Below are 23,344 nucleotides of genomic sequence, written 5' to 3'. Positions count from 1 at the left end.
GCAAAGCAGTTTATATTGTAAAATAATAAATGGTTCCCTGTCCCCAAAGGGATCACAGTCTAAAAAGAGATGGAAAAGAGACAACAGCAACAGCCACTGGAAAAAGATGCCATTCTGAGGTGAAGAGGGAAGAGAAAAGCCACTATGTAGGGCAATGATTTTCAAACTAGTGCATCGTGATGGCCCAGTCTGAAGGCCCTGGCCTCTTTCCCCTTAAGGGGTGGGGGCAGAGGGTAGGCAGCAACATGATCCCCAGGATCATGTCTCTTACAGGGCTGCAGGGACTGGGATGCACTCACCAGTCCCTACAGCAGCTGTCCTGGAGTGCTAAGAGTCCTGTACGAGTGTCTGCAGGGCTCCGCAGCTCATTAGAAGTGAAAGTGGAGCGATCGTGCTCCACTTCTGCAAAACCGGAAGTAGAGCGCAATCATTCCACTTTCACTTCTAATGAGCTCTGGAGCCCTGCAGTCACTCATGCAGGGCTCCCTGCACCCCCAGATGGTTGCTGCAGCGACTGGCGAGTGCATCCCAGTCCCTGCAGCCCCCCTGAGCGATGCTATCCTGGGGATCGCGTCACTGCCTTTCCCCCACTCCCACTGCCTCCCTCCGCCCCTGCAAGTACTTACAGCAATGCAAACTCTCCTAGAGAGTTTGAAAACTGCTGATGTAGGGTATAAGAATCTATCCCCGAACAGAAATCTTATACAGCAACTGCCCCCCCCCCAAACTTGTAACAATTTACCAGACATTGCCCACATCTTTCACATTTATCTTTGCAACTCTAGGGGCTAAAAGTATGCTTTTAAAATCCAAAACTAATGTTGAATCTTGTATCAGGTACTATATTCCGGCTTGGATTCAACAGAGCACTTGCATAAGTGGAAGGTAGTTCCTTCCACTGTATGTCCTATTCCATGTCCTATATCAGGGGTGCCCAAACCCCGGCCCTGGGGCCACATGCGGCCCTCGAGGCCTCTCAATGCGGCCCTCAGGGAGCCCCCAGTCTCCAATGAGCCTCTGGCCCTCTAGAGATTTGTTGCGGCCTGCACTGGCCCGACACAACTGCTCTCAGCGTGAAAGCGACTGTTTGACCTTTTTGCGTGAGCTGTGGGATGAGGGCTTCCTTCACTGCTTGCTGTTTCATGTCTGTGAGGCAGTAGTGGCAGCAAAGGAAAGGCCAGCCTTGCTTTGTGCAAGGCCTTTTATAGGCCTTGAGCTATTGCAAGACCTTCCTTCATTCATATAAGTTCATCTTTAATATATTCATTTATGTAAACTTAAGTAAATTTATTCAAATTTTAAATGTAAATTAATTCTTTCTTTCCCCGGCCCCCAACGCAGTGTCAGAGATTTGATGTGGCCTTCCTGCCAAAAACTTTGGACACCCTTGTCCTATGTCATGAGTAGACTGCTGTTCTTCGAATGCCAATCCTCTGTGTGAGCATGAGCAAGATTGCCCACCCCAAAAAGATTTCTTGATTAAAATAGCAAATTATGGTGTTTTTTAATCCAAATTCTTATTCAAAATTGTATAAACAGTGCAATAAAGCACAATAAACATTTCACACTGTGAACTCTATATAATATTAGACTGTTACCAAACATATACACATATGTATTCATTGGTTTTCCAAGCTTTTCAAAACTGTAGCACCACACAGACAAGCAGGGTTTTTTTTTCCATCACAGTATTACCTCTCCCCCCTTCACATACCAGAATGACATAAAATGTGCAAAAAACTCACCACTCACATCTCTTCCCCCTCCCCCCCAGCTGCCACACCGTTGCACATCCTCTAGCACAGTGATTTTCAACCTTTTTCACGGCACACTGGCAAGGCACAAAAATGCTCAAAGCACACCATTAGCTTTCTTGTTTTTTTTTACAATTGACTAGGCACACTGTGCTGCCAATGGGGGGCTCACATCCCCAACAGTCCTACTAAAAATGACCTTCTCCCAAATTTCCGCGGCACACTTGGGGACCATTCATGGCACACCAGTATTGCACGGAACAGTAGTTGAAAATGGCTGCTCTAGCAGATACTTTTACTCAACCACTCCACCACTGAAAATGCTTGGGGGGCTCACTGCCTTAATGAAAACTACTTGTGGATTCCTCAAAAGCAAGCAAAAGTGGTGTTATTTCGTGAAATGGAAGTTTTTGTGTTTCAACCTTAATATTGTTTTATATTGCGATTTGAGTAAAAACTCTTATTATTCCACAATCTGTGTTGGTCCCCAAAAAAGTACATCCCTACATGTAATCAAAGGAAATTCTCTTTTTTTAAAATAGAAATTACTATGCAATTATTAAAAGTAAAATATTCTCACCTGGAGCCCACGAAAGGGAATATATGACCCCCTCATTGCCAGGAGAAGTATACACAGCAGTTAAAGTATTTATATCCCACACCTTTATTGTTCCATCAAATGATGCTGTAGCTAGGAGGTCAGGGTTATCAGGTTTGAATTTACAATCAAAGATCGTTTCAACATGTCCCTAGAACAATAGAAGCAAACTTTAATATCTTGCACTAGTTGATGGGGAAACTATATCTGATAACATCTCTTCTGCAGATTTTTAGGGCAGAATCCTGAGGGAGGTCTCGGCTGGCACAAATCCCTTGCACCAGCCAAAGAGTGCTGTGAAAGTGCCATGAAGCGCTTTTGCGCCACTCTCACAGTAGATAGGCCACTGCACAGATGTGCAATGGCAGGGCTTGTTAAGTTTGCATCGGCTGAGCTTGGTCAGCACAGGGGTCAGTGTGGCGTGGGGAGTACAGGGAGGAGGCAGGAGGGAGGCGTTTCGGGGTGGGGAGGATGGGCAGTGAGGGTTCCCGGGGCAATCCAGCAGGCAGGCAGCGAGAGGCGGGGCCAGAATCCAGCACTTAGCCAGATCCTAGCCCTTTTCCCAAGCAGCCCTGGGCTATTCAGGTTTGCACTACTAATTTCAGTGGCAGAGATTCAAGTAGCTCCTTTGGGGCTGCTGTGGCTCTTTCCAGGATAAAAGGAAAAGTTTCCCCTTGCCTCAGGCTCAGCCTCACACAGTTCCAAACTTGAACTGGATACAGCGCATACTCACCAGCCTGCCTGTACCAGTACAAGTTAGGATTACGCTGTCAGTCTCTTAAAAAAGAGGGCTGGGGGAATAAGAACCACGAAGACTATAGAAATGGGACTCACATAACAAATTAGTTCATTAGGGCACTTCCAGAAATTCAAAAAATTTTCCCACATGGAGGAAAAAAAACCTGTTTGCTTTACCTAAGGGATAGATTCAGGCAGGGAACATGATATGTGTTCCAAGTCATTTATGGATATAGCAATTCCTAACTGGAAATCGATTGCCACTCCCTCAAAATATGATAGCTGCAGAATGGTGTAATTTTGATAATTGAAGCTAAAGCTTTCAAACTACAGCTGTATCCATGGATGGCCCAGACCACAGGACTGCATTCCCTAAATGAATGCAATGCATCCCCAAGGGCACTCGGGATACAACACTTGGAGAAAGTTTTGAATGTCTGAATTGATTTCTAGTCAAATGATCAGAAAGAACAAACATACCAAATCTCTAAGAAAATCCCATTTTTTGACTCCCATGTCATAAAGTCCCACTCCACCATCCATGAAACAGCAGACAGCATGCCCAGGAGGGAGAGAAAATGCTTGGTTTTGTGTCAGAGTTGGAGGTGGAACTGCCTCACTTGTAGATGACATGTGATGATTTTTGGTTGGAGACTGTGAAGAAAGTGCTAAAATAAAAGAGAAAACATATTAGCTTTCTTTTGGGGGGGGGGTTACATTCACAACAAAGCATTATAATTGTCCACTTGTCACTGGTAATTAAAAGGTGTCTAATGTAATGAACAACAGACATACAGACCTTAAATTTAAAAGAAGACTTATGACAAATAGTGTGGCACCTTCTTTCCAAGTACATTGCCTTGGAAATAAGTTTTAATAAGTGTAACAGACCTTGATTCCTTGCTTAAGATAAACACCTATCTTAAGATACTATCACTTTTACAACAAAAAAACACAAGGCTATAATCCTATCCACACTTTCCTGGGAGTAAGCCCCATTGACTATAATGAGGCTTACTTCTGAGTAAACATGCATAGGATTGTGCTCTAAAATCAAATCACTTGTTAACCACAGGAACATCTAATTTAAATTTAGTAATTTTATGATAAGTCACTTTGCAAGACATTTTGCTTAAAATAAATAATAAAACCACTCAAAGCAAGACCATATTTATACAAATTAATGCAACTCCTACACTCTGGGATAAAGCATGGTATTACACACTACACCACCTCAGTGCTTCCATCTCAGAAATGTTCTTCACATACATATCAACCTATAATGTTGCCTTATAATGTCTATTTTGCTCAGTATTGTTCAGACTGATTGGTAGAGAGTCTTCAAAGTTTCATTTTATTTAAACTTCCAAATTAGGCAACAGACAATACATATACAATTCATACACAAACTAAAGATTAAGTATAGCAAGTATGAAGCAGTATGTCCTACTTACTTATATCCCTACTTCAGATTACCCAATTCCAGTCTTCATCATAACTTTTAATACTTGTCATCAGGGATGGAAACTTGAGTCAGTGACTAGGACTTGAGTCATGAGAATGCACATTTTCCATTGACTCCTAAGTAACGCACATGGAAGACTCTGAAAAACATTTGAGTCAGGGCTCCCCTGACTCGGCACTCATCCCCACACATGCTGACTTGAGTCTTCCTGTGTCTGGGTGTGCTTGTGTACTGTTTTCACAGAGTAAAAAACCTTGTGAGGCCATCATTCTGATTAGGAGAGCAGCAGGGAAGTTCCAGCCGGGAGGCAGGGAAAGAGTTAATGTTTTCCTCTTGCCATGAATAAGAGGGAGGAGGCAGGAACAGGCTTTTTGACCATCTCTGATAGGAAGGAATGGATGATCATTGGATGCAGGAGGCTCAAGGAGGTTCTTGCCTTATGATTGGCTGCAGAACCCCAGGGAGGGAGAGAAAGGAGGAAGGGAAGTTGTGGGAGAGGGAAGTGGTTTGTAGAAATCATGCTTTTCTCTGCATGGCTGTTACTTTGGCAGAGGAAGCTTCACTGAATGACAGGCAGCAGTGGGACTACTTCTGAGTAGAGCTGCAAAGCATTGGATCTTCCTGGTAAGCCTTGCAGATGCTGCACCCGTCTTTCCTCCCTCTTTCCACTTTCTTCCCCGCTCTCTTTACAGATGGGACAGGGCAGCAGGGGAGCCTTTAAAGTGAAGTTCACCTCCCCCCCCACACACACTCACACAGAGCCTGGCAGTAGCCACATTTTTTCCATGGCGGGCTACTTGACTTGAGCCCTCTTGAGTTGCGAAAGGGTGACTCAGCGAGTTGGAAAGTGCCCCTGTTATGACTCTTGTTTGAGTTGAGTCACCGGGGGGGGGGGGGGGTCATTCTACACAAGTCAAATCCTGCTGGATTTTCCCATCTCTGCTTGTCATAGCTACTAATCTTTTCACTATAATTAAGTTTCCAAAGGTCTTCAAAGTTTCAGATGGAAGTCTTTCCTAGCCCTATCCAGTGATGCCAGGGATTGAGCCTAGGGCCTTCAGTTTACAAGGCATGTGTTTTATCACTGAGCTTCAGTGAGTGCTAAACCCTTTTTGGTATGTCTGCAACAGTCTCTGAGATACCATACCCTAGACTTGGCACTCTTTAGCTCTGGGTCCCACTGTTGAAGCATAATTTATCTTTATTTTTTTTCAAAAAAAGTACACAAGTAACAAAAAAATCAGATCTTTACTACTTCATACATCACAGTAGATCTTCAGCAGTCATTTTGTTAAGTAGCTCATGTATATCCATTGGTTGTCTACCCCTGATTTGGACAATACCATTTGTTATTTATGTAGATTTTTTTCAAGGGCCGAAAGCACTCTAAACATCATCCAGTAAGTTCTCCTAAGCAACTAGGATAGCACTATCCCAATTTTGTAGAGGCCAAGATAGCAGGTTTCCTAGAGCTACCTTGTAAGTTCATGGCTTTAACAGGAATTTGAATCAAGCACCTCATTCATACTTTATGCTTTTACCCTGCTACCCTATACAACCAAGTTAATTTGTTAGAGCAGCTGCTCTCTCACAGCCAGATCCCATTTGGTAACAGTCTCTACAATTCTGAAAAATCAAAGGAATCTATATATCATCTTCTACAGTAGATTCAACGGAAGTCAGCGATGGGCTTTGCCAGTTTCTATTGTACATGTTGTTATAGCTAATGCTGGAAACCCAGATACACCACCCTCTGCTAAGCTTTTAGAACATTCAGCACAAATGTCAGCAAAATTAGTGTTATAACATTCAAAGAACATTTGAGATTTCATAGCGTTCAAGAAGAGATTCATTTTCCGAGCACAAGAGGGAAAAGCGCAAAAACACAATAACCAGGAATAATCAAGCACATAGAGAACAACAGGCTAGTAGTAAATTCATTCATATATTAAACTGAGACTTTGAAAACAAGGGCTGATTACCATAACAATGTTGACAAAGTAGAGGAGATGAAAAATGATGCAAGGGTGGCCAGTGGGAATAATTAGGAGGGGAAGACTTATCAGTAGCTTTGAAAATATAAGCAAGTAACTGATGTAGTACTACAGTACAGTAAACACTCTGCCTGGGAGCATCTTGGAGCAGATGGAAGAATAAGAAAGAGTTTCTAAGAAAAGCTATTTTCTTAGCTTGCTTCTGAGAGGCATGCTTTCCATTGCTATGCTACTCATGATTAACACATGTAACACAGACTTCAAGAGAAAGATCAGTGGATGTGGATGAATGGCTAATAAAAATTCTCCTTTTTATGATGACAGAAATGAACAGCTATGCATTATACACTTGCTGTTGCAGATCTCCTATCATGGGGCCTTGCAATGCTGTCTCCACCAATAGCCCTGAAGGAGATGAGACCAGGATGCAGCACTGGGCTCTGGGCAAGTCATCCTGACTGATCAGAGCAACAGGCTATTGTAAGAGATGAAGGACCCCACTCATGCATACATGGCCAGCTGCACCTTTTTTAGAGGGCAGAAAACAGGAAACTGAGGAGGAGAAGGGCTGCCTGATAGCTGGGAGTCAGGAAAGGCTCCAGCCAATGCAGTCAACCAGGAAGATGAAAGCAGTGAAGAAGCACCCTCTTTCCTTCCATGTTAGAAGCCAGGGTATATATATCACTCAGATGTACAAAAATAGAGGAAAGGGAAGGGGGAAGGTAGAAAGGAGAACAGAGAAAAACATTAACAGATATACAGTGGTACCTCGCATAACGAATGCCCCACACAGCGAAAAACTCGCAGAACGAAAGCGTTTTGCGAAGTTTGGTAACTCGCACAATGAATTTTTATAACTTATACTTCGCAAAACGAATTTTTCCTTTTTTTTTATTGTCCTGGTTTGTTTTAAATCGCACAACCGTTAATACCCAGGATGCATTGTGCCTGGAGGTTTAAAAAGCCTCCCCAATGCAGCCTGGGCTCACTTCTCCACGTGCAGTTCCAGGGTTGACTTCCAGGAGCAACTGTGGCCTGTGCTGTGGGCAAACCCTGTCTTTAGTCAACTATTCTGAGCAGTTCTGAGCAGTTCACCAACTCCTTGGGGAACCTACTACCAGCAGTTAAGGTAAGTTTCTTTGAACTTTTCATAACTTTTGGGAAGTGGTGGCCAGCGTTTGAGGTACATTTTGGGGGGCCAGCTGGCCAGTTTTGGCCTGCTGTTTTGGGGAGGTTAGGGGAGTTTTTCCAGCAGTTTGGGGAATCTGTGGCACTCATTTGCAACCGTTTTTCCAGACCAGGATTTAAGGAGCTTCTTCATAGGGACATCTCAAGCAGTGGAAAGGTAGGGAGCATAGCTTCACCATGTGCATTTGTTCTCCTGTGTTGGGGGGGGCTGTTATGCCACTTTTTTGTCCCGGGCAGGTTTGGCCAGGTAGGGAGCGTAGCTTCACCATCTGCATTTGTTCTCCTGTGTTGGGGGGGGGGGCTGTTATGCCACTTCTTTGTCCCGGGCAGGTTTGGCCAGGGGTGGGAAGGTGTGCGTGAAGCGGATATGAAGCACTGCCTTTTGTTTTTGCGAATGCAGCAACTGCTGACATGGGTCCCAAGAAGGCTGCTCCTGCAGAGGCCGGGAAGAGGACAAAGATGACGCTAGAAATGAAGAAGGAGATCATCCAGAAACACGATGGAGACATGCGAGTGACAGACCTCGCCAGGGAGTACGGGAGGAATCCATCCACCATCGGGACCATTCTGAAGATGAGGGAGAAGATCCTTGCGACAGATGCAGCCAAGGGAGTCACCAGGATCGTGAAGAACCGGCCAGCTGTTCTGGAGGAGGTGGAGAAGTTGCTGCTCATCTGGATGGAAGAGAAGCAGCGTGCAGGGGACACAGTGACAGAGGCTGCCATTTGTGAGAAGGCCAAGGCCTTGCATGCAGACCTCGCACAGGAAGAGCCAGGAACCTCAGCCGAGCCAGAAGTCTTCAAGGCAAGCAGAGGCTGGTTTGAAAGATTCAAAACCAGATCTGGAATCCACAGCGTGGTCAGGCATGGAGAGGCTGCCAGTTCCGATGTTCCTGTGGCTAAGGACTTTGCCTCGGAGTTCCTGGAGGTCGTGACTACACAGGGCTACCTTCCACAGCAGGTCTTCAACTGCGATGAGACCGGGCTGTTTTGGAAGAGGATGCCCAAAAGGACCTCACTCACTCAAGAGGAGACCAAGCTGCCTGGCCACAAGCCCATGAAGGACCGTCTGACCCTCCTCTTCTGTGCCAATGCCAGCGGGGACCTGAAGATAAAGCCCCTGCTGGTGTACCACTCCGAGAACCCACGGGCCTTCAGGAAGCACAAGGTCAACAAAGACCGGCTGAGCGTGTTGTGGCGATCCAACGCTAAGGCTTGGGTCACACGCGTCCTGTTTGTGGACTGGGTCAATCTGGCTTTTGGCCCTGCTGTCAAGCAGTACCTGCTGGACAACGACCTGCCGCTGAAGGCCGTGCTTCTGATGGACAATGCTCCTGCTCATCCTCCAGGCCTTGAGGAAGACTTGTTAGAGGACTTCCGCTTCATAAACATCATGTTCCTGCCGCCTAACACCACCCCACTACTCCAGCCAATGGATCAGCAGGTCATCGCCAATTTCAAAAAACTCTACACCAAGGAGCTTTTCAGGCACTGCTTCGAGGTGACCGATTGCACCAACCTCACCCTGCGTGAATTCTGGAGAGAGCACTTCGACATTGTCAGCTGCGTGAAGATCATCACCATGGCCTGGGACAGGATCAGCCAGAGAAATCTGAATTCCGCTTGACGCAACCTGTGGCCAGAGTGTGTGGCAACAAGTGACTCTGATGCTTCTGCACCTGCACCAGAGTCAACAGTGCTGGAGGACATTGTTTCCTTGGGGAGGACCATGGGCCTCGAGGTCACAGAGGAGGATGTCTGCGAGCTGGTGGAGGACCACGACCGGGAGCTGTTCACCCAGGAGCTGGTCGAACTGCAGGCAGAGGCTACACAGGAGCAGGCCTCTTTGGAAGAGGAAGAAGCGACAAGTGAGGAACAGCTGTCCTCCACGGAACTGAAGGACATCTGCCAACAGTGGCAAAACATGCAGACTTATGCACAGCAGCACCACCCAGACAAGGCTCTGGCACATGACCTTGCGAACATGTTTGATAGAAGGATCATGTCCTCTTTCAGAGGGGTGCTGAAAAGGCGGCTGAAGCAGCAGACCATGGAGAGGTTCTTCATGAAGAAGCAAAGAGTGGAAGAGTAACCTGCTGCTTCTACCAGTGGTGCCCAGTTGCCTTCATCCTCCTCCTCGTCCTCCTAGAAGCCTTGAAGTCAAGCCTTGAAGCCTTCTCCCAGTTGTCCAAGTTGTTAAGTTAAGGTAAGTTAGAGCAGTGATGCTGAGACTTGGGGGACAGAGGGGTCTGTCTCCAAACTCGCATAACGAAAAACTTGGCTAACTGCAAACTGCTTCTGCCCTAGCTAGCCAGCCTGAGACCGTTCCCAGTTTGCCAGTGTCCCTGCCTATTCTACTGCGCCTTCTCCCAGTTTGCCAGCATTGTCCAAGTTGTCTGGTAAGTTAGAGCAGTGATGCTGAGACTTGGGGGACAGAGGGGTCTGTCTTCAGGTTGTCTTTAGCTAACTGCAAACTGCTTCTGCCCTAGCTAGCCAGCCTGAGACCGTTCCCAGTTTGCCAGTGTCCCTGCCTACTCTACTGCGCCTTCTCCCAGTTTGCCAGCATTGTCCAAGTTGTTAAGTTAAGTTAGAGCAGTGATGCTGAGACTTGGGGGACAGAGGGGGCTGTCTCCAGGTTGTCTCTGGCTAACTGTAAACTGCTTCTGTCCTAGCTAGACAGCCTGAGACCGTTCCCAGTTTGCCAGTGTCCCTGCCTACTCTACTGCGCCTTCTCCCAGTTTGCCAGCATTGTCCAAGTTGTCTGGTAAGTTACAGCAGTGATGCTGAGACTTGGGGGACAGAGGGGACTGTCTCCAGGTTGTCTTTGGCTAACTGTAAACTGCTTCTCTCCTAACTAGCCAGCCTGAGACCGTTCCTGCATGCACCTTCTCCACGTTTGCCAGTGTCCCTGCCTACTCTACTGCACCTGCTCCCAGTTGACCAGCGTTCGTGCCATCCCCTGAGAGACCCTCCGCAGCTCTGGGAACGTAAAAGACTGCTGCTGTGATGTGGAGACAGTTCTGTCTGCCTCCAGTTTCCTGACTTAAAAGACTGGTCCTGTAGGTTGAGACACTTCAGCCTGACTTGGTAACCTTAAAATGTTTGTGTACAAGTGTCCCCTAGAGCCTTAGAGAGTTCTTTGGTGATTTTAAAAAGTTTCTGTATTGGTTTCTATATGATGTCCCTGTTTACATGCCTTAAAAATGTACTTTCTGAAGAGTTTTGCACAGTTCAAGGACTGTTTGTGACTGTTTCTGTTCAGTTTCAGTGTTGAGCCTCAAGTCAGATGGTCCTGCCTCATGTTTGCTGATTTTTAAATGTTTTTCTGTCATGTTTAAAAAGTTGAAGTTTTGTGCTTGAAATTTTTGAAATCCTCTGTACAGTATGTATGCCTTTAAAGAGCACTTAATAAACACTTTGTAAACCAAATTTGACTTTGTTCTGACTTTTCTTGCCCATAGGAACGCATTAATTAAATTTCAATGCATTCCTATGGGAAAACACGCTTCACAAAACGAAAAACTCGCATAACGAATTAATTTCGTTATGCGAGGCACCACTGTACATACTTCAAAACCATTTACCAGTCTAATTCTTAAGATCCCTGATTTTTCTTACTGGCATGCATTTTGCATTACAAAATGAGAACCTATGATATATTCCACTAATTCTAGAACAGAAAGTCTATTATTCTTTAAGGAGCTACCTAACTGACAAGAATTTGGTCTAAGGACCATACAGTGCATACTGTGTCAAAGTACTAACAACTGACAATACTCACAAGTGCAGATTCCAAAGGGGAAATTAGGTTCTTTGATTTTGCATATTTTTCTAGATCATGATTCTATATTAAAACATGAAACACATAAACTTACATTTTTTCTTTAAAGGGGAACTAAGAACATGTAAACCATGGAAACCCGTCTTCTTCAGTTTAAAATTATCTATTGGTGTTGTTCGTGACACATTCCAAACACGCAACACACCAACCTGAGAATCTGCAATAAAAAGATAGGTAGCTAACAGCACAAACCCATACATGTCTACAGAAGTAAACTACACCGAGCTTAATTGAACTTAGGGCCCAATCCTACCCAACTTTCCAGCACTAAAGCCTCTACAATGCAGCCCAGAATTCAAGGAACAAACATTCCTTTACGTTGAGAAGGCCTCCATGACTGCAGCACACGCTCCATTGGCATGGATGCAGCAGTCCTGGAAAGTTGGAAAGGACTGCGCCCTGAATTCCAGGTAAGTGTGTATAGGATTGCAGTCAGAGTTTAACAAACAGGTAAGTCTAATAACTCAGCTACAAAATCAATACAATTGGCTGGTTTTAACAAACAGTATCTGAATTGTGGGTGCACATGTCTTGGCAGACAACATGAAAATACAACTATTCCAGCACAAACATTTCTAGACTAGCAAAAATAGAAAATGACAAATAAAAGAAGTCTGTAAATGCCATGATGTATTATGAATATATACAGACATTCACTCACTAAATGAATCTGGATTTGCAAGTGCTTTTGCAAATATACCCACCAGGCAAGCACTCAGTGCCAAGGATTGGTTGAGCACTTTCCCATGCATTGGCTGAATCCTCAGACTTCAAAAGACAAATGTCCTTCCCACTATGTGTCCCTTTCTTAAAATATTGGTCAGCCAGCTGCAAAACTGCTGTGTGAATCAGATGTGTGTGTTGGCCACAACATGAATGCTAACCAAGAGGTGACTCCCAAATTAAACTTCTCTCCTTCAGCTTGAACCATACACCAAAACTGCAGGACCATTTTTTCTTCTTCATAACTTGCCCAGGATAGAGAAACGTACATGAATTTTAAGGATAGCAATGACACTAGTAAAAACAACTAAAACACTAGTAAAACACATCAACTCTAGATAATAATGCACCAGTAATCCTCATTTCTCTGATGTCAATAACCCATTAGCAGTCATGGCTTTGGATTCTTTCCTGTGTATTTCTTTAACAAAAAAAATGTGAAAAAAGTTTTTACCTCCAGTGATAAACATTCCAGGAGCACTGGGAACCCAAGCTAAGCACTGCACAGATGCTGCTGAACTAGGAAAATTAAAGACTGTGATACAGGACAGAGACTCTGAATCAACTAGGCGGATTCCATTGTGCAAGTTTGCAAGAAGAAGATAGTCTGTTGACAGAGGGTCCCATTCCAGGGCAGTGACAGGATCTTCTTCATCTGTTCCTTCAAGAGATTCTGGCCTTAGAACATGTTTCTGATTCTTACAACCTTTAAAAAGTAAGAAAATATATCACCTTAAATTGAGGTAAGAGTTACCTCTCAAAATGTTGAAGTAGCCTTACATTCTAATACCTACAATGTTTAAAAAACATTTACTTGTCCTCCCTCCAGGTCACGTCCCCACAAGCAACAGCCACTTCATGCCCAAGAACTCACCCAATGAAAATCAAAAGTTTCCACAAAGTAAAACAAATGACGCTTCTAGCTGTACAGACGATTTTGAGTGGAAAAACAGCACAGAGGTAAAGGGCTAATACCCCTTACCTCTTGGTAGCCTCAATTCAAATTGCAGACCCATGCAGATGCTACCGGAGAGCCTGCAACAACACACTAACACATGAGAATCACATTTAGTTTGATCATACATCAATACATCAATACATCATGCATCATACAGATCCAAGAAAACAATGGTCATGAAAACACAGGACTACCAACTAAAAGAAAATACTGGGGTGGTGGTGGAGAATATATGAAGATCCCATATTCGCAGATATGGGTGGGTCCCCCTGCACCTCCCCCCACCTTCCAGAGGCAAGGAGAATGGGCTTCCCCAGCCTCCTAATGCCTTTATGGGCATAAAAACATCACTTCCAGTTTTTGGCTGAAAACCAGAAGCGATGATTTTTGGCTAAATGGCCATTCTGAGGCCCACTGAGCCTGCAGGTGGACATCTGCAGCCTCTGCCAAGCTCCCTCACCTCCAGAGGGTCCAGGCCATGGGGTTAGGCATTCACTCATATCCGTGGTTTTGGCTATCCACCGGAGGGCGTTTCTAGAACAGACGCTGCCCCCCGGATAAGAGGGCACTAATATACCAGTAAATTAACAGCATGATCCTATCCATAAGAATATAAGAACAGCCCCACTGGATCAGGCCATAGGCCCATCTAGTCCAGCTTCCTGTATCTCACAGCGGCCCACCAAATGCCCCAGGGAGTACACCAGTTAACAAGAGACCTGCATCCTGGTGCCCTCCTTTGCTTCTGACATAGCCCATTCCTAAAATCAGGAGGTGGCACACACACATCATTGCTTGTAACCCATAATGGATTTTTCCTCCAGAAACTTGTCCAATCCCCTTCTAAAGGTATCCAGGCCAGATGCCGTCACCACATCCTGTGGCAAGGAGTTCCACAGACCAAACACACGTTGAGTAAAGAAATATTTTCTTTTGTCTGTTCTAACTCTCCCAACACTCAATTTTAGTGGATGTCCCCTGGTTCTGGTGTTATGTGAGAGTGTAAAGAGCATCTCTCTATCCACTTTATCCTTCCCCTGCATAATTTTGTATGTATCAATCACATCCCCCCTCAGGCGTCTTTTTTCGAGGCTGAAGAGGCCCAAATGCCGTAGCCTTGCCTCATAAGGAAGGTGCCCCAGCCCAGCAATCATCTTAGTTGTCCTCTTTTGCAGCTTTTCCATTTCCACTATATCTTTTTGAGATGCAGTGACCAGAACTGGACACAATACTCCAGGTGTGGCCTTACCATAGATTTGTACAACGGCATTATAATATTAGCTGTTTTGTTCTCAATACCTTTTCTAATGATCCCAAGCATAGAATTGGCCTTCTTCACTGCCGCCGCACATTGGGTCGGCACTTTCATCGACCTGTCCACCACCACCCCAAGATCTCTCTCCTGATCTGTCACAGACAGCTCAGAACCCATTAGCCTATAAGTGAAGTTTTGATTTTTTGCCCCAATGTGCATGACTTTACTCTTACTTACATTGAAATGCGTCTGCCATTTTGCTGCCTATTCTGCCAGTTTGGAGAGATCCTTCTGGAGCTCCTCACAATCACTTCTGGTCTTCACCACTCGGAAAAGTTTGGTGTTGTCTGCAAACTTAGCCACCTTACTGCTCAACCCTGTCTCCAGGTCATTTATGAAGAGGTTGAAGAGCACCGGTCCCAGGACAGATCCTTGGGGCACACGCTTTTCATTCAACTCCTTCTGTGCCAATGCCATTCACAGGGAAGTTTTGAGGAGCCATGAAGGCCTCTTTAAGGTAAAGGAACATTTGTTCTCTTGCCTATGTGTAAGTCCTCACTGCCCTGTGAGATGTAGCTGGTATAAGACCAAGTGGAACTGGGAAGGCAGACTGATGCCAGGACAAGGAATAGGATATGAGTGGCACCGCTGCTGCCAAGACCACTCCCTTCCCAGCTTTGATCTGCCTTCCTCCAACCCTGGTCTCCTTCCAATTCCTCCCCGTCCCAGCTCTAGTCTGCCCGCCCACCCACCCACCTTTCATTTATCCCTTTGCTGACTTACCTGAGCCAGGGCTTGTTGGGAGGTTGCTGATGCATGGACCTGACCATCTGCCACTTGCAGTGGCAGCCAGAACAAACTGTATGACATGTCACAATTTGAGACAGCAGTAAAGACCCTTACATTACTGAAATGCTAGTTCTGGCAGTATAAAGCTGTTAGAATTGGACCATAAGTTGCATATTTTTCTAGCCAAATCTGAGTCACCGGAATATGGCAGCAGCCGTCCAGACAGTGATAGAAACAGCTGCTTCCAAAAGATGCCATCAGAATGGTTCCAGAGTGGCTTCCTTGCATCTTCAACAGAAGCTTTTTCAGCAACTGCACCAGAGGCAAGTTAATGCCAAGTGGCTGATGGATGTTTTATTCTTCTGTTGCACTGTTTTATTGATGCTTTGTGGTTTCGACTGGCAAGAACCTATCTTTCCAACATATTTCCGAGAACTACATATTATAGGACAGAGAGCCGCCATGTGGCCACAAACTGATCATGTAAGAAACTTCTTTTGGAATGAAAAGGAAATTCCTGTACCATCCAAGTTCTTAGATTTTGAAGGTGTAGTTTTATTCATACTTACTTTAGAGTGAGCTAAACTGATTATTCCTATCCCATGATAAGGGTGCCAAAATGACTCTGTCATATTTCAGGGCTTGGAATGACCACTAATTTATGTTAAAATTTCACATATTTTTCTATACCTGCAGTTTTCAACCTTTCATCTCACAGCACACTGAGAAGGACTAAAGTTGCCAGGGCCCACTATATTTTTAAGGACATTAAAAAAATATTAAGATACAGAAATAAACAAAATGCATTAGCATAAGCTTACACAGAATAACACACCTAAATCTGAACAGCGGACTGAAGAATGACATACGTTCTGCCCTCCCTAAAACTCTCTCAATGGCCCTACTAATAAATGACTGTCTTCCAAACTTCCACAGAATACCTACAGACCATCCACAGTATACCAATGTGCCATGGCTCACTAGCTGAAAACTGCTGTTTTATACTTTCCTTCTTTGTTGCATGTAATATTCCCTTGCGTTAAATAGTAGCCACAGAGATTAGTTAGCTGAAAACAAATTCAACACACTGGAGTAAATACTAATCACTAACAATTACCAGACATCATTCCATTCTGCGAAATACTCAATGATGACTCAGGCTTAAATTATAGCACTGAAGGTGCTTAGTTCTCTTTGGAAGGGCAAAATAGATCTTTGTCCTTCCCCATGAGCCTAATCCTACATTCTCTGTAATTTCCTACTAATTCTTATCAAAAATTAAGAGCTCAAATCAGACTAGTAGCAACACACACAACTCTGCAACAGTTTTCATATACATGGAAGGAGTTTGTAAGAGTCATCCCACTCAAGCAATTTGTTGCAGATGTGGAAACTTCTAATGCAAAACAAAAATGCTACTCCATTTGCTTTGAGGACACAGCTGCCTGAGATGCATTCCATGCACTCACAGGTATGTATCCTTGAGATCTCTCCAGAAAAGTAAGCAAGACAGCCTGCTTAAGCAAGTGCTCCATGTGGTCCTGGGAATTCAGCACAACCTCTGGACTGAGGAAACTGAAGGATCTTTGGAAAAGAATTCTCAACAACCATATCATCGCAAATTCAATGTATCCACTGCAAAATGAAAATTTGTCATGTTGTTTACAAATAGTCACTGATGTTAAAATGCACCTGGCCAACGGTCACCTCCAACACAACATTTTGTGTTTCAAATCTATGGTAAGCAACAAGATTCCAATTTTGGAAGTATTTTCTCCCCAGATTTAGTGAATAGCAGCTCCCTTTCCATATTTTTGTTGCCAAACACGCACCAATCACCAAGGTCTGATTTCATATTGGGAGAATGGAAGGAAAAATAACACTCTTCCATTCTCCTGTAGAATAAGGGTAACATGGTAGCATTCAAACACATAAATGCTTCCATGTCTGGCTGAACAAACATGTTCTGACTAGTTTAAACATGACTAGTTTAAATTTAGGAGACGTTTCACAACTGCAGCACTTAATAAAAACACTGCACTGATATGCTTGAACAGAAAAAAGTTACATCAGAACCTACTCTGCTAGAAATAACTCATTAAGAAATTCACAGCATCAGATCAATCTTTTTTAATCAGTTGAAAGTGGAGTAAATGACTGGAAATAAAAAATCTGAACAAAACAATTCTAACAGCACTATTAGCTGAAATGATTACAATTACATACTGAATTTATATTCAGACAAGCACAGTTCTGAATTGTCATACTGAAGAAAAATAATCTAAAAAGAAACCCCCACATTCCCTAAACCAAGACTGATATGAAACTGTGGTGGTTGCTATAGCAATGTGATCTTAAAGAAGATCACTTCATTCATCTAAGCAGCCTGATAGACCTTAACATGCCAATGTTTGCAGTTATAAGCAGATTCATGCATAATTGCATCAATGACCATCAATCTGCCCTTTGACCGCAGTAAGTAACTCCCCAGAAATGCATCTGCTTTGAAACGTAGCACTATGCTTTGTATGTTGGATGTCCAGTCAGCATGGTCAAAGATATTCCCAATGCACTTCACATGTCGTGATAGCCACACTTTTCTCTATATGGAAAACTATATATGCATGAAGCATCCCTGAAAGGTGAACAGAATAATCCTTAGCCATTACCATCTATGGCAAATGGTGGCACTTTGTCTCATTATGCTGTTCTTGATAAGCACACATGATGTTGCAAAATCAAATTAGTTATATAGAAGCCGTGATGTTAATGAACTCTCTAACTCAGGGTTCCCAAACATTTAAGCACTGGGACCTATTTAAAAGAACACTCTCAGGGCCCACCTAGCTTTTAAAAAAATCTTCACTTTACCAGCCACTCAAGCCCTTTCTCATCCTTTTTACTATTTGGAAAGGGGGGAGAAGAATCACCTTCTGGAGTGTTTTTTGAGCTCCATGTTCATCAGAGCAGGACCATTCTGGTGGGCTTGCATTTCTCTTCACCTGGCCTTCAGTAAGAGCCAAGACATGCAGTAAGAGCCCACATGCAAGTAAATGCACATTTAGCTTTCCAAAAGGCTCAGTACATTTTCCTTGACCACTTGGAAGCAGGGAACTGCTTTCTTGAGAGTTTGTTGATGCATCAGATCGGGACCATTCTGATGGCATTATGTTTCCCTTGGGCTTGCCTTCTGAAGCAGATCAAGGCACATTTTCCTACTTGCAAGTAAACACACATGTGCTGCTCTGTTCGATTTCCATAGGATTCAATACCTTTTCCTTGTTAGCTATGAGCGTGTCACTTTCATTTTTAGGAACTGCTGCTTTATTGCTAATCTAAAGCAGAAGCTATGATGGGCAAGTTTGGGTTCATGAACAAGTTTGAGCCAATGCAGTAGAAGTATTTGTGGGAGGAAGGGGGAGGAAGAGTATATTTCCTTGACAGAACAATTTGCTATCTCCCATCATTCTTACCTGGTTGAAAAATTGAAAGACTTCCATCAGTGTGTCCAAATACTACTTTCCCCTTCTTCTTGGGATGCCATCTAAATAGACAAATGTCTGACAAGAAACTGTGGGCATCTTTATGCACTGTTACACCGCTGTCCGGTCCTGAAATTGTCCAGATATATAGTGGGCCTCTGTGGGAGACAAACGCAACCACATCGCCTGCATTCCAGCACCAACTAAGAGATGCAGGAATACCTGAAATATAAAAACAAATCCAAGAATCTGAAAAGCCATCTACTGCCATAGCTCCAGAAGCATAATACTGAACAGGATCAAAAGGACAACACATATTCCTTCTTAAAAGTAAGAAGCCCACATCCTAGCCCACAATAGGAAGTGGGTGGCTTTTTTACTTTTTCAAACATTTGGAGGCTTGGGGAGCACTGCAGAGGGGTCCACAGGCTCCCCAGATACCCCACGAGGCTGGCACTGGCTGTTGGTAAGTGTGCAACACACACACTCCGTCCCTGGCAACATGTGAACCTAGAAATTACATTGCTGTCTTCCCCCTTCCCCACAATGACTTACTTTGGTTTTCAAACTCACTGATCTAAATAAAATAATCAACATAGGCAAAAGATCTGTCCTTTACAATACTGAGATAAGACCAATGCTATTTCCTGCTGAAAAATTTAGACATGATGAATTAGAAAACTGCAGCCACTACAAAAAATTGTTAGGGTCAGGTTTCTTACATACCTTTTGTACTGTCAAGTTTCGCAACAACTTTTTGATCAGCCACATTCCAAATTACAACTAAGTTATCTGCACTTGCGCTTGCAAACAGGTCATGGTTATGGGGACACCAAGATATAGCTGTGATTGTTTTCTTGTGTTCAGACATAATTGCCCATAACTTGAATTCACTGTACCGATGATCCAACTAGGTTACACAAGTTTAAGTAAAAATATATTAGATTAAACTCTTAAAATTCCCTATTATTTTGTTTGTTACTTATTTGCTAAAAGTAAATATAAAATGTATTTTAAGTAACAGTAATAGCTAGAACACATTTTAACCGACATATAATTGTGATACGTTTTAGGTGATGCACCAAAGAAAAGAGAGCTTCTGGAGAAAAAACTTAATTCAAAAACTATCAACAAATATTTAAGTTATGGGTTCACTTAATTTCCTTTGTGCATACATTTCTGTCCTAGAGCTTTTCTTTCACAGAGAACAATATGTATAGTTGCTTTGAAGAAAAAAAAGCATGTTTACTAGTTAATCCTGCAGTGATATTTCTTTTAGAAATTAAAATGAAGCAGTAAGAAAAGAAAAATACTTAAAAGTAAAGCCTAAAAATCCATCTCACCTGATATATATAAATAGCAAGGGTTGCACAATAGGCAAACCTATCCCCACTAGCAGCACAGACATCTTTATTCCAAGGTTGACAACCGGCAGCTAGGAGACCCACTTGCTTAACCTGCGCCATTTTTACCTGTTAAAACAATTGGAAACAATTAATCCAACACCAATACTTCAATAAGCACTCCTGTTATAAATTACTTTTAAAGAACCATCAAGGAGATCCATAAAACAAGACAGTATCATCTTAAAACCATGTAAATATTCTTTGAGAATGTGAATAAATTCTCACAGCAAAATCCTATGCATATCTACTCAGAAGTAAACCCCACCAAGTTCAATGGAACTGACTACTAGGTTTGTATAGGACTGCAGTCTTAGAGACCAATCCTAACCAACTTTCCAGCACCAATACAGCTGCAATGAGGTCCCAAGGTAAGGGAACAAATGTGGCTGCCCCCCACCCCACCAGGATGCAGCCTATGCTTTGTTGGTATGGCTGCATCAGCACTGGAATGTTAATTAGGTTTGGGCTGTCAGGCTCTTGCACATACCCCTCCTCCTTAATACTATGAAGAAGAACCAAAGTACAGGGCTATACGTTTATTTGGCTTGTTACATTTTCCCTAGATTGCAATGCCTCAACCCACCTTACGATCATGGTTGGTTAAGACCACCTTTAAAAATTCCCTGCAATGCTTTAACAAAATCTCACAGAATGTCTGCCTTCCAGTTTTGCATTGCCACAGTCTGCTTTAGCCACATAGTTTCAGACATGGCATGGCTAGAGAAAGGACCAAGTCACTGCAATTTTCCTCAGCTTGTCTACTCATCACTTCCATATAGGTCTCCATTCAGGATTTCAAATGGCCCCATTTTGGAAACATGTACATTAAATACACTACATTTTGGAAACCTGTTGATGTTGCCAAGGCTGTTACAGTATGACTTCTTAAATCCTATTTCAGACTTCACTCAATAAGAAAAGGTTTTATTTTAAACTGTTGTGTAAGAAGGACTAAGTCAACGTTATGTATTCAATTTTCATATCTTCTTAGATTTTAATCGCTTATAGTCATAGCCCAAGGTGGACTTCCATTACAAAAATGAGAGAACATCTTCAAGAGATAACTTCCAGTTAAGGTTCTTAACAACTGCAATATGTAAAATCAGCCTTGCCAAATGAGCTCCAACAATGCAAGATAAAGATGCTATGCCAAAAACTGCATGTAATTTGCACATTTATACAGTAGCATTTTGTGACACTCAAATTCTCCATCATAAATACCAGTAAAAGGATGTCTACTGTTACGAAGGAGGTGAAATGGGAGGAGAGAGAAGAGGAAGCTTTCTCTCTGTAACTGGCATCTGTAGTAACATTTTAAGCCCTTCCCATTTACTAAATATAGACAAGAGTAATACAGCACTTCTCCAAAATCCTTTTAAACATTTTTAATAAGACAGATTGAACTAATAGAACTAGATTGCTGTTCAAAGATACAACTAAGTTCATCCCCTACCTTAGCACAGGTATCATTTTCTGTGAGCCATGTAAGGATTTCCATATCCACGCCAAATATGCAGCCTCAGTCTGGCTGCAGAAGGAAATCACTTTACTTGATGGATGAAGAAGCCAAACCCTGATGTTAACGGAATAATGCTGGCTGACTAAAGGATGCTGAAGGGAAGCTTAAGCATTCTGAAGCACTACATACACATGACACAGCAATGTCAGTAACCTGGCAACTACAGCTCTTTAAGAGGTACCATTTTAGTGTGTGTGCATGTGCCTTTTCTCTGTTTTCTGTCCTTGCTTTTGCATTTCTACTATTTCCGATTTATAGCATTACTCCTATCATCAATGAGGAAAGCTCAAGATACATATGAAATATTCTGCATTTAGTTAAGTACAAGTGCACAAACACATTTGGTCAGCTAGTTACTTTGGTCTGTAAGATCACTCTCATACAGGTAGATTACCACTTAGCTGGACATCAGAAATACAGACATTTTTGTCCAAGACATTTTTTTTTACTTTCTATTGTATTAACGCTAGAAGTTCTTGTTTCATTCCTACATACGGGCTTTAAGTTCTATTCTCTGCTCTGTAGTCTGTATCTGTACAGACATAGGGCGCAATCCTAACCCCTTATGTCAGTGCTTTCCAGCACTGGCATAGTGGTGCCAGTGGGACATGTGCTGCATCCTGCAGTTGGGTGTCACTCACGGAGGCCTCCTCAAAGTAAGGGAATGTTTGTTCCCTAACCTCAGAGCTGCATTGCCCTTATGCCAGTGCTGGAAAGTACTGACATAAGGGGTTAGGATTGCACCCATAGTTGAAAAATGTCAGACGCCAGCAGATACCCATATGGGTAACAGGGAAAAGAGAAAGAAGCATTTCTCATATTTATGCAATTATTCCAAAATCCAGACAAATTTGAAATCCAGACACTTTCTCATCCCAAGTAATCTGGATAAGGGATATTACTCAACTTGTAGTACATTCACATCCAATTCATAATATTGGCTCATATGCTGCAAGTCTGGTGTCCTCATGTTTTCAATGCTATGTGTGTACATCAATGAAAAGGCATTGCATATGTATACAGGGCGGTCCTTGGTATCCATGTGAATGATTGAATCAGCAGATTTTGGGAACCCAAACCCTCTGAACCCAACAAAAGCTCCATTCCAGTCATGTCCAGAGGACCTTCTGAGGCCTCTGGAAGATCAAAAATAGCTAATTCCAGTATAAAGCTGAAAAATCAGTAGCAGTGAGTTTTGGCCTTCCAGAGGCCTTAAAAGGCCTTCTGAGGACCAGGGAAGCTGTGCGTGGGGAGCATATAAAACAATGTTGTTGGCAGTTGAGGGAATAACCTGCAGTCCAGTTTTCAACTAGCAGCAAAGCGATCAGTGTCTGTGAATGATTTTCTAGATCTGTACTTGTAATCATCATGTGGTATAACGTATTCTACTCTCTGCTTCCGCATACAATCACTCCAGTACTGTAATAAGTTAAAAACACAATCTTGGAATGTCAACTAAAATCTCCTGGCAATTTTGGAAGGAAAGAAATGTAACTTGAACAAGAAATAATGTATCTTTCTTCATTTAGTAGGAAAAAATTAAGAATAGTGCACTGGTTTTACATACGAAATGCCACATGCCTCTAAAGCAGCGTTGTTCAAACTGTGGATTGGGACCCACTAGGTGGGTCGCGA

General features: G+C 43.1%; 1 protein-coding gene across 4 annotated transcripts in view; it reads right to left on the bottom strand.

Moving 5' to 3' along the window:
• WDR17 (WD repeat domain 17) overlaps positions 1 to 20,256 on the bottom strand; it is a 63,611-nt gene extending 43,355 nt beyond the window's left edge. For 3 of the 4 annotated variants that reach the window (XM_066631901.1, XM_066631903.1, XM_066631902.1), the window contains exons 1-7: positions 20,128 to 20,250; positions 19,511 to 19,694; positions 18,776 to 19,006; positions 12,755 to 13,006; positions 11,612 to 11,734; positions 3,571 to 3,758; positions 2,335 to 2,503 (exon numbers count right to left, since the gene is read on the bottom strand). In XM_066631901.1, coding sequence (XP_066487998.1) covers positions 2,335 to 2,503; positions 3,571 to 3,758; positions 11,612 to 11,734; positions 12,755 to 13,006; positions 18,776 to 19,006; positions 19,511 to 19,694; positions 20,128 to 20,250 — 1,270 coding nt within the window. Of the gene's footprint in view, positions 1 to 2,334; positions 2,504 to 3,570; positions 3,759 to 11,611; positions 11,735 to 12,754; positions 13,007 to 18,775; positions 19,007 to 19,510; positions 19,695 to 20,127 lie in introns of all 4 variants that reach the window. The other variant, XM_066631900.1, reaches the window with a different exon arrangement.
• Positions 20,257 to 23,344: the final 3,088 nt, after the last annotated feature.

This window comes from Tiliqua scincoides, chromosome 6 (assembly GCF_035046505.1).
Source record: "Tiliqua scincoides isolate rTilSci1 chromosome 6, rTilSci1.hap2, whole genome shotgun sequence".
NCBI classification, from domain to species: domain Eukaryota; kingdom Metazoa; phylum Chordata; class Lepidosauria; order Squamata; family Scincidae; genus Tiliqua; species Tiliqua scincoides.
This window is presented reverse-complemented; position numbering and strand designations above follow the sequence as displayed.